The 11,443-nt window shown below is 34.5% G+C and overlaps 2 protein-coding genes across 4 annotated transcripts; one reads left to right on the plus strand and one right to left on the minus strand.

Moving 5' to 3' along the window:
• Positions 1-1,479: 1,479 nt before the first annotated feature.
• LOC111411699 (putative glucose-6-phosphate 1-epimerase) lies at positions 1,480-5,804 on the plus strand. 2 transcript variants are annotated; one of them, XM_023042260.1, is made up of 9 exons: positions 1,480-1,552; positions 2,639-2,765; positions 2,924-2,998; positions 3,835-3,891; positions 3,972-4,135; positions 4,289-4,423; positions 4,516-4,618; positions 4,767-4,866; positions 5,281-5,804. In XM_023042260.1, exons 2-9 carry the CDS (start codon positions 2,655-2,657, stop codon positions 5,481-5,483), a joined length of 948 nt encoding a protein of 315 aa, XP_022898028.1. In that variant the 5' UTR covers positions 1,480-1,552; positions 2,639-2,654; the 3' UTR covers positions 5,484-5,804. The 2 variants fall into 2 exon arrangements, with proteins under 2 accessions (XP_022898028.1, XP_022898029.1); XM_023042261.1 differs by lacking the exon at positions 1,480-1,552 and adding an exon at positions 1,594-1,964.
• A 232-nt stretch (positions 5,805-6,036) lies between these two features.
• Positions 6,037-11,436, minus strand: LOC111411700 (exosome complex component RRP41 homolog). Of its 2 annotated transcripts, none has more exons than XM_023042262.1 (10): positions 11,380-11,436; positions 10,947-11,007; positions 9,452-9,490; positions 9,298-9,365; positions 8,090-8,168; positions 7,968-8,004; positions 7,751-7,867; positions 7,418-7,503; positions 6,376-6,465; positions 6,037-6,253 (listed from the first exon to the last, which is right to left on the minus strand). In XM_023042262.1, exons 1-10 carry the CDS (start codon positions 11,424-11,426, stop codon positions 6,206-6,208), a joined length of 672 nt encoding a protein of 223 aa, XP_022898030.1. In that variant the 5' UTR covers positions 11,427-11,436; the 3' UTR covers positions 6,037-6,205. The 2 variants fall into 2 exon arrangements, with proteins under 2 accessions (XP_022898030.1, XP_022898031.1); XM_023042263.1 differs by having other exon boundaries at positions 10,947-11,023; positions 11,380-11,427.
• Between the last annotated feature and the right edge of the window lie 7 nt (positions 11,437-11,443).

Here is an 11,443-nt window from a genome sequence, read left to right on the forward strand (position 1 = left end):
CTTGTGTGGTACAAAATATTTCATAATTTATTTTAGTTTTTTTCTTTGTTGAACTTGACTATCTCGAATTCTCAATCATGATTTTCTACTTTGCATAAATGGTCTATTCTCGATATAATCACCGTAACAAAAAGGATCGAATCAAAAAATACGACTTTCAACTCTGTATTGTACTATGCTTGTTAGACTCAATAATCCATCCTTTTTAATAGATCGAATACCATCAATCCATAACGTATTAAATGTCAGCGTACTCTACATAAGTCGAGATAGACAAAGTTTATACAGTTTTTTAGCTAATTGTGTCAAATCATGTCTTGTGTGGTACAAAATATTTCATAATTTATTTTAGTTTTTTTCTTTATTGAACTTGACTATCTCGAATTCTCAATCATGATTTTCTACTTTGCATAAATGGTCTATTCTCGATATAATCACCGTAACAAAAAGGATCGAATCAAAAAATACTACTTTCAACTCTGTATTGTACTATGCTTGTTAGACTCAATAATCCATCCTTTTTAATAGATCGAATACCATCAATCCATAACGTATTAAATGTCAGCGTACTCTACATAAGTCGAGATAGACAAAAATACAAATTTTCGATCCAAATTTACACCTCACTCCATATCTGAAATCTATCTTGTGAATTCCATTTTTCTCAAAAAATTATTAAATCCAATCCATAATCCAATCATATATTAAATCCAAGCGAAAATTCAATCATATGACATCGTATGGATTTAAATTAAAGAACAATCATGCATTGGTATGATTTGTTTTGCAAGCACGTACAGTTGTGCACCCACGTGTACATATAACATTCCGACTCAACACATTGTACAATGACATGTACTTTCACGTATCTCCGTCTCTAACCACATTCAAAAATTATTAATAAGCCCATTTTCACTTATAATTATTGCATATTTAATTCTGACCAGCCCATCTTCCCGCATTCTTGCTATCGTATGGATTTAAATTAAAGAACAATCATGCATTGGTATGATTTGTTTTGCAAGCACGTACAGTTGTGCACCCACGTGTACATTTAACATTCCGACTCAAGACTCAACAGCCTCCCAGGGCACATTCGAGTTAGTGGAACAATCACTTCGCTGGGACGCTGGAAGCAAGGGTGGAGAGTTCGATTCCTGGAGTTAACACTGGGTGCTAAAATGGAGGGGAAGCCATTTGGTTGAACAAACGCCCAGCGAGGAGAGCTCTCTTTGCGGAAGGAGTCCAAATGAGTTGTGGGAACCTGGGAGCCAACAAGGGCACATCCTGCGATTTACCTCCCTGAGCTGCTGAGGGGCCGGAGGTTCAGGGACAAGGTCTAGTCGGACGCAAACCCGGACACCTTGTAAAAAAAAAAAAAAAAAAAAAAAAAATACATTCCGACTCAACACATTGTACAATGACATGTACTTTCACGTATATCCGTCTCTACCCACATTCAAAAATTATTAATAAGCCCATTTTCACTTATAATTATTGCATATTTAATTCTGACCAGCCGATCTTCCCGCATTCTTGCTTCATAGCCGAGGTTCCATTCCTCTCTGAAATCTGAATCTTCATTTTAAATCTTCATTACAGTTAATTAATCATTTATTATTTTCATTTCACACTAATGCATTGTATTAAGTTAACATCTTGTTGCTTATTTCTTAATTTAATGCGTTTTTTAGTGTTTACTTAATGGGATCTCTTGAATTTGAACGCTTCATTTTGAAGTTCCAAATTTTGTGGACTATTTAACCTTTAGTTATTGTCGTGGTGAATTTCAGTTTATTTTGAAATTCAAGAAAATATAAAGGATTTTCTTGACTCACTGGGATTTATCTACTCCCCGCAAGTTTTCCTAGTTCCGAGATTCAGATTTGGAAACTGGGCTTTTTCCGTCTGTTGTTCTGAAGAATTTTAAGCTTTTTAGGAAATTTCGTTGAAAATTTGTAGAGGTGAATTTGAATCTCTCTATATATATGCTAGCAACCAGCAAGTCTATTTTCTATATATCTTATTTGTATTTTTCTTATGTAAATGCGGAAACGGTGCCTTTAATAGACTTTCGGTGAGTAATAGCCGTTTTTTAGCCTTAAATCTAGATAGGAAGAGTATTCGTATGCCATTGTCAAATGACACATTTTGTAGAAATCTCTATGCAAATTTTGACATGTTATTGCTGCTAAACGGTGACGTATTTTGATAAACTTTTAAGTCCAGATTTTCTTCTGAATCAGTGGGTGTATGATGGTAAAGGTCAAGGGTGATGTAGAAATGACAGTGACTTTTAAATTTGTGTAGTTGCTGACAAAATGTTTACAAGAAAGGTTAATCAATGAAGTTGATTTTTCAAAAGCATCATTAGAAAAAATATTTTGAAACAGAAGAAAAAGAAATCCACTTTGTCATTAGATGAGAAAAAGACTGAGATTCTTAGCCTTTTCTCCTCGAATAAGACAAGCAAAGAAGGGAATTTCATTGAGTTGGTGTTAGTTCAGATAAATGAGCTGTCATACTGATATCTGTCTTATTTAATAAATTGGTGTTGAGATTATTCGAATTTGAGAGTTCTAATAGGATTTAGGAGTTGTTTTGGAGATTGAGAAGGAAAAACGAACTTTTGTTTCAGTATTGTGCATTGAAGAATGGGGCATTCTTCAGCAGTTTGGGACCATAGAGCAGCAATAGAATTGATAAAGGACTGGAATGGAATCGATCAGGTGGTGCTTCGGAATCCTCAGGGGGCGTCAGCACGAGTAAGATCCCATGATTGATCCCTTTTAATACATATATTTACATATAGAAATTTTTTACTTTTCCCCTTTTCTTGATTGATTGTGAGAATATTGCCATATACGGTGAACAGCTATTTCATTGAAATTCGTGTCGAATTCAAATTAAAATAATTATACAGGTTAGTTTGCACGGAGGACGGGTGATCTCTTGGCGGAATGATCTAGGTGAAGAACTTCTATTCTCCAGCAGTAAGGTGGGGTTGTAATTCTGAAGTCATTAAATTTTAGTTAGTCTAATGTTACATGGTTAAATTTCTTGGTTAGTAACTGAAGTTTCGACATCCTTACAAGGTTCGAGTGGCTCAAATATATAATTATTTTAATCTTTACAAATTCGCCATAGAAAATATGGAAGTTTTGGGGAAGAATCCGTTTGTGCTATTTGGTGTATTTTAACAATTGACGATAAAAAATTGACAATTATAATATCTCATTAGGATATGATGTTTGAAAAGTTGGACTCTTATTAGGAACTAATGGTATTGAGCAAACATAAAATCTACTCCATGAGTTTCAAACAAGTAACATCAACATTCCACGAAATTTGATTATAGTGGGCTTATGGTTTTATACTATATTTAATGATGTATCTTGGCATTGCATAAGTGTCATCTACTTCCATAAGCAGGACTTGTTAATTTCGGGAGTACAGAAATTGTTGTCCACAAATGTTCCATGTTTAATTTTTTAGCAGCTCTAGATCTTACTTGAAATCCCGATAAATTTAATGAATTTCTAAAAATCAACTATGGCCAAGATAATTACTTGCTTAAAAAATATCGATCCTCTTCCATAAATGATAATAAACTATTGACGACTTCGAGTCTAGGGAAGATTTCAATTAGGATTGTGCTAGAGAAGAAATCAGTTCTTTATTAATATTCTTATCGACATATCTTTATTTACAATATGATTGAGAGAGGTCTGTTCTTAGAGGTTTAATATTCTGATTAATTTTTTGTTGAATTTTCCTTCTTTTTTTGTTAATTTTGAAGGATACCCTGTCTATAAGGCTTTAAATCTTTTATAGGCCATCTTCAAGTCCCCAAAAGCAATGCGTGGAGGAATCTCTATTTGCTTCCCCCAGGTAACCTGCAGCTTATTGTATATATTCGACATACATTTCCGATGAAAATCCTTGACTCATGTATCAAAATGATGCTTCAGTTCGGAAATTGCAGTTCAATTGAACAACAAGGTTTTGCTAGGAACAAAATTTGGACGATAGAGGATGATGCCCCGCCTTTGCTAAAAAATGATATCCGTGGTAAATCCTTCATTGACTTGTTACTCAAACCAGGCGAAGAAGAACCGAAGTGTTGGCCTCATGGGTAAGAACTTCTATGCTTTGGAGACTTGTAACTTTTGAGATGCGCCAAGCAGGCATAGGCCTGCTGCTGACTGTGTATATTTGACTTTGAAACTTGTTATTGGATATATTTTTAGTTGTTCAATTTTCCTGAAAAATCCTCTTCTTTCCTCAGTTTTGAACTTCGTCTTCGAGTGTCACTGGCATCGGATGGAAACTTGGCATTGATATCTCGCGTTAGGAACATCAATGGGAAACCTTTTAGCTTCTTATTTGGGTACCATACATATTTGTCCCTTTCCGACATAAGGTAAATGCACATAATGGACGAAATTTGACATTAATTAGTTTTCTCCAATTATTTCTGTTTCCTCATGTCTGTGTTGAACTGTCATCGGATAGTGAAGTGAGACTAGAAGGTTTGGAGACACTGGACTATCTAGACAACCTTTGTCAAAGAGAACGCTTTACAGAGCAAGGAGATGCCTTAACATTTGAATCCGAGGTAAATCCTATTCTACGTCCTTTGACATTCTATGAGTTTTTCCAGCACTCTTTATGAAACAAATACTGAAGGCGGGCAGATGATTTTAACAGATTATTTGGTGGAATGAGAATGCTCTAGCTGAATTTTCTTTTACTTTTTCTTGCAGGTTGATCGTGTTTATCTTAGTTCTCCAAATTGTATTGCTGTTCTCGACCATGAAAGGAAGCGAACATATGTAATAAGAAAAGAAGGTCTACCGGATGTTGGTAAGATGCTTCAACTCTTCCCTCCACCAAAACCAAACAATGGGAACATAGGTTCATTTATTTTAGTTGTTTTAAGGTGACGAGAGAACTTATATACAACTTTCTGGCATCATAAAGCTTCTTTATCCCTGTTTGACGACCGTTATTTTTGAAAACAAAGTTTTGAATAGTATTTCTTAGGAGAATATGTGGTTAAAAAGTAAAGAAAAGTTTTTGGCTTACAAGCAGAATATTTTATTGTGTAAATGTGTGGTTTAAAATGAGTACGTAGAAAAAAGAGTTGGAAAATAATGGTTGTCAAATGGGGGCTTCAATTGTGCAAAAACTGGGTTTTTCATTAAACATAAGAAAATTGCCATGGATGTGTTCTAAAACTTTGATCGTCATTCACATGCGATACCAATATATATACAGTTGTGTGGAATCCATGGGAGAAAAAATCGAAAGCAATGACAGATTTTGGCGACGAAGAGTACAAACAGATGCTTTGTGTTGATGGAGCCGCAGTCGAGAAATTGATCACCTTGAAGCCGGGAGAGGAATGGACAGGGCGTTTGGAGCTTGCAGCTGTACCCTCAAGTTTTTGCAGTGACTACTTTGATCCTCAGCTTAAGTAAGAAAAAATTTACTTCTTGTATGATGTGATTTTAGACGAAATTAGTGTGTAATACATGTGATTAGGTTGGATAATCGGAAAATCGTTCAATGCAATAGTGAAGCCTATGATTTTTATTTAAATGGCTGCTATTTTCAGTTTGAACAGAAGAAATTTGGCCTAAAAAATGGTTCTTTTCTTCCGTAATTATAAGGTTGGATGGGTGGAGTTTTCGTTGTTTTTCTTTTGGTCTTGTATTCTTGGGAATATTATCGTTCAGTACCTCGCTGTTGTCTCGTCTCTTTCAGATAATCTAACATTTTGAGGCTGAAAGATTCTATAAGATAACATGTTGGCAAAATATGTCACTAGCTACTCGATTCACCAGGATTTTGTTTGGTTATTAACCCTCGTTTGACCTCCATTAATTTCCATTACATTACATTTCTCTCTCTTCTATTTTCCACCACACAATCTTTCAGGTCATCTTGTTCTCGACAAATTAAACATCAATCACTTGAATTATTTCAGGTCATTCCAACTGGTTCCGTCGCCCTATGCTAAAAATAATAATAATAGGAAAATCGTTTGGGGGAAAGTAGATTGCCAAATTAAAATATTGTTCATTAGTGTATATTCCTCTAAACAATAAAGGTTCAGTAGTGCAATATCAATACAAAATTAGGCATATTTCTAATCAGAAATGTAGCAAAGAACTCAAAGATGTCATACTCTCGTAGTAAGCTATACACCCCTGCGAAACTCTAAGTTCTTAGTATTTTCGAGCAATATCTGTCAACAAAACAACAAATTTTAGAAACGTCTGGGAAGATGAAAGACAAAAATGGAGTATTGAAGCTAGAAAAACACAGAAAGAAACAATGAAGAAAGCAGATCAAGTTGAAAGCTCTTACTTCTCGAATGTAATTTGCCACTGCTTTGCAACCTTCTATTGCTAGTTGCATGACGTTTTCAAAAATATCAATTGGTAATTTAGCATCCATCTACAAGGAAGAAAAGGTTAACATTTGAACCAAAAAATACACTAATACATAATTGGAGAATTTCGCTACCTACAGGAGGACGATGTCAACACCCCCCCCCCCAACACCCCAATAAACACCCAACACACACGCCTATGGTCCCATTTGACACGACTTCTACTTTTGCCCTTGTTTGAGCTCCATTTTGAGAGGAAAAATGAATTTTTGAATAGTATATTGATGGGAAATGTGTGGTTAAAAAATAAGGAAAAGTTTTGAATTTACATGTAATATTATTTTATTGAAGAATGTGTAGTTGAAATGATGTCATATCACTATAGAAAAATTCATTAATCCAAAGAATGGAAATCAAACAAGCCCTTTATCTCTGCTTCTTGTAGAAGAGGTTATGAGTAAATTATCTTAATTGGTGTTCGGAAACTAATTCGAAAATTGCTTTTTCTGCAGAAAAGCTAGAGGAAGCTTTCTAACTAGAAGAAACAACTTTATAAAATTAATCAAACAGGTACAAAAGAAAATTTTGAAAGGGTGTTTGACACCCATTTTTTGAGAAAAATGAATTTTAGAATAGTAGATTGATGAAGAATGTGTGGATGAAAAATAAGGAATAATTTTTTATTTATGTGTAATATTATTTTAATGAATAATGTGTGGTTAAAAAGCAGAGAGAAAGAAATATATTTTGATAAAAATGAGAATCAAAACTCCTTTTGGCTTCTTAAAACCATGCCAAAAGGGCCCTATGTTTTCTCCTGGGAGTAAATACAGGTAACATGAAACAGAGAAAAATATACCATCTGAATCAGGGAAGGTAGACAACACAAGAATATGAGAACAACAGAATTCAACAATAATAATAGATTTTATTAAGTCAGCCAATAACTCATATGATAGTATACAGTGAATTTTAAATTTAAGATGATGGAAATACTAAAGAACGTTCAGTAAGAACCTGAAGTAGAGTCACTTTGTCCAACTTGGGCAGAATTCCCACAGTGACATCAGGACCTCCAGCACTATCTTCCACATAGTTTAAATCTGATTAATTTAGAAAGTGTCAACTGCTAGCGTATGTAATAACTGGATCGCAAGGCACGAGAGCAAATGCAAAATATGTCTATGACAAGCATGTTTATGGAAAGCCAGTTTTGAACTGAAACTTCAAAAAAAAAGTAACTTCTGAAAAAGCTCAAACATGCTTGGCAAGAACTTGCTACTTAAAAGTAACTTTTAAGCTTAGCCAAGCATGCTTTAAGAAGTAAAATAAAGGAGGCTGTATATTTACCTAGAAGAGGAGTGCTATTAAGGTATCCAGAACTGCAGGAGGTCACAAGATCCCGCATAGGTATCCCAGCATCAGCCAGGGCCAAGGTTGCAGCATTTATGCATGCTGATCTTGTCCCTGGATTACATTAAAAATTAGACGATACAGGGAAGTTCATAAAACAAGAGAAGTATACAAAAGAGTTAATGCTTAGGATCAATAACAGATCCCAGGTTACCTCCATCCGCTTGGAGAACTTGGACAAATATATCTATCTGCAAGACATAAAGTCGAACATGGAATTAATAATAAAAAATAGAAAGAGTTCATAACTTGCCCTGCATTAGGTTGGAGTAAAACCTGAGAACGAGGCATGAGGTGTGTCAATATGCAGGCTTCCATTGTTTGACGAATAACCAAAGATATCTCTGTGGATCTCCTGCATGTCACATAAAAATTATTAAAAAGGAATTAATAGCATTTAAAAGTAAAGTACATTGGCACCACAAGTCCCTTCAGTCCCATAGAAAAAAGCATTTATTCTGCATTTTACTGAAAAAGATTTATTCACAAGGTCTTTTGTACAATACAATCATGAAGCCAAAACAACTGCAAATTGGCTCCAAGAGAGCTTCTAGAGCATCCAAGAATACTCAGGCTCAAGACATGATGATCCCATGCCAATATCTAGTATCATGTTAAAACACTCAAAGAGAGTTTTGTCGCCCAAATAATTCAAGGCCTCAGATTTCAGATTTTATTGAGGTTCGTAACTTCAAGCATGTTTTGGGTTGTTTATAAGCATGTTTGTAAGCATGAAATAAGCCACCCCAAACATGCTCTTAATTGGAAAAGAAGAAACTTGAATTACTCAATATATTTATTTACATTGACTACTTGCAAAATTGTGGGATAAATAGAAGACAAGGTTTGCACATCTTTCCCAACGAGAGATGCCATATTCATGCGGTCAGCTCCTTGGCCCAATGAAAAAACCAGTGCCGGCATCAGCTAGAAGATATGCAAATCGCCGTTCCAACTTACTTTGAAAACTCCTTTTGGAGTTCAAAATTTGGACATGAAAACCCACATATATTATGTACTTCATTCGAGAAAATAATTTATTTAATTTAGATATTTTCAGCACTTACTTTGAAGATTTGGAGTTCAAAATTTGGACATGACAACCCACGTATATTATGTACTTCATTCGAGAAAATAATTTATTTAATTTAGATATTGTCAGCATCAAAGATTATTAAATGAAAACACTACACTCAGCTTGTCTGAACATGATAACTTTTTTGGTTGATTATAAACGTGGTTCTACATATACTATTGGCAGTTGATATGAATAAATTTTTCTGTTCCCAAACAACTCGAGCATATCTTGTATAATTTATAGATGCATCTTGAGAGCCACAAAGCCACAACTATAGACCATTCAAGATTGGTTAAACTAGCACAACAAATTCAATAATATAATAATAGCCTAATCATGCTCCAAGCATGGAGCTACAGACTTTTCCAAATATTACATGAGATTTGTCCTCTTACAAGTGATTTACCTGTCACCCTTTGGTTTCCTCATGCGATCTCCAGTACTGAAATTAGCCATGCTATACTCACATCGCACCTGGAAAAATTATCAAGATGTTAATTTGGAATAATGGCTGAAGCAGTAAAACCTAATCAAAGAATTAGTTGCAGAAGGTAGTTTACCAATGCGTGGTCATTCATTTGTTGACCCTTGTTTTGGACCTGAAAGAACAATGGATTGAAAATGCCACTGGTGGATACATTGATAAGATGTTCAAGTAATCTTTTCTTCTTAATTCAACTAAAGAAGCACGAAATTTCATATACTGAAGCAACTTCTGTTCCATTGTGTGTGCATTTGTGAGTTTTCTTTCATTTTCTTTCGGTGAGATGAACATGTAAACACATCATATCAAGCAGCAGATAATGTAATTAACAGATGCCAGAGTACATTGAAAAATTATCTTATTGCAAAAAGGACCTAAAGGTATAGTTCTATGACAAAATTAAGAAATATACATGTCTAGATAAAGATTGTTCTTCAGAAATTATATTTGGTAACTGAAAATTATGGAAAAATGAGCAAAATACAAACGTAAATTTAGCAATACTTACAGAATATCAAAAGCCTGCCATTGTAGTACATATCTCAAGCTTTAGACTGGCACATAAACCCAAAATCACGAAATATGCAATTTACCCCCCTCGAGGTGTCTCTACATAAAGATATAGTGATTTTTTGGCACCAATTTAATTTATATACATAACCTACTTTGTAATACACACAAATTGTGGAACCCACAAGTACCACTCACTTGTCCACCGCTCATTTTTATTTATTCATAATTTAATTCGATTACAATCACTTCCCAAACATGCACACACTCTCATCGAGTCACAAATAAAGGAATTCTTGTTCGATAAGCTAAGCATCATTGACACCTATTTCATAGTCAGTAGGTGAGATCGATAAAACAATTGACCATGGCCAGATATTAATAATCAAAAGATGTACCATTCCAGCCAGATTCCATTAACATTGAAGTTCTACCTACTATCCTATTCAGTTAGCATGGTACTTGATAACATGGATGTCCAATAAAAGAGACTACATGTCACTGGCATATGCATGGTATAGACCCCCTTTTAAAATATGACATCATTGTGTGAATCATTGGTCAACTAGACTGCAAATCGTAAGCAATACGAACAAACTGATGCATTGAAACAAATTCTATACATTTTCGATTCACTTCCATAGGCGGTAGGGCTTAGGCTTTAGAATGTTCACAAAGATTTCATACAGAAACATCCTATGGTATTTTAATAACCCAGAAATTATACAATTAAATGATATGAATAATGACACAGAAATACTCGTAACATCAATGTTACATGTATAAGTACTCAGAAGCTTAGCCTTGTAGGTTCATTTTATGATTCTTATCAGCAGGATCACCAAGAACCTTTGCAAAAGCGGTTGAGCAAACTTAGTACTTATAAGTGAATTAACTTTACATACATTTTTCCATGAAAACATAAATCAACACGGGCACATTAAATATCCTCCAAATGGCATGGACTATGGTGCTCAATGGAGCAATGTATGATATACAATGTAATCCTATTTATAATCTTATTTATTATGAATGAAAGAGCATATGAAAAGGGGAGCTACCTCTCGAGGACCATAGATTGCAGCAATGACTTTGGTGTTACCCATTTCAAAGGAAGCCGAACTGCCAGCAAATTATGCTGTTATCAAACATAAAACATCTAAAATTGAAGGCCATTTGAGCAAGTTTGGCTAAGCTTAAAAAAGAAGAAAATTACTTTCAAGTAACATTTTGTTTTGAATAATCTACATTTTTTCTTCTTCAGCAAAGGGAAAAAAAAAAAAAAAAAAAGCGACTCCTACCTACTGTTAAAATGGAAAGATGTTTGGCCATGTTGCTTTTCTCGGCAGACATAAAAGGCTGCTTATTATTTCAAAATTTCAGTAATAAAAGAAATACTTAATTTAAACTTATAAGTAAACTTTTTGAGCTCAGACAGACTTGCTAATTTTGTGCCACACTTTTCCGCGAAATTTAATGACGAGTGTAAATTACCCATCAGCTTTCGCAACTACGCCTACTTCTGCACGAAGCTGCCTCATCTGATATTGAAAAAACA

This window comes from Olea europaea, chromosome 16, assembly GCF_002742605.1.
Source record: "Olea europaea var. sylvestris chromosome 16, O_europaea_v1, whole genome shotgun sequence".
Classification (NCBI taxonomy): domain Eukaryota; kingdom Viridiplantae; phylum Streptophyta; class Magnoliopsida; order Lamiales; family Oleaceae; genus Olea; species Olea europaea.

Excerpts from the sequence above, each read along its gene's own strand:
- LOC111411699 (XM_023042260.1), top strand. The coding sequence starts at position 2,655 with ATGGGGCATTCTTCAGCAGTTTGGGACCATAGAGCAGCAATAGAATTG. Across the intron at positions 3,892-3,971 it reads TCTCTATTTGCTTCCCCCAG|TTCGGAAATTGCAGTTCAAT; the intron begins GTAACCTGCAGC and ends ATGATGCTTCAG. Across the intron at positions 4,424-4,515 it reads TTGTCCCTTTCCGACATAAG|TGAAGTGAGACTAGAAGGTT; the intron begins GTAAATGCACAT and ends GTCATCGGATAG.
- LOC111411700 (XM_023042262.1), bottom strand. The coding sequence starts at position 11,426 with ATGAGGCAGCTTCGTGCAGAAGTAGGCGTAGTTGCGAAAGCTGATGG. Across the intron at positions 11,008-11,379 it reads GTAGTTGCGAAAGCTGATGG|TTCGGCTTCCTTTGAAATGG; the intron begins GTAATTTACACT and ends ATTTGCTGGCAG. Across the intron at positions 7,868-7,967 it reads AGTTCTCCAAGCGGATGGAG|GGACAAGATCAGCATGCATA; the intron begins GTAACCTGGGAT and ends AATGTAATCCAG.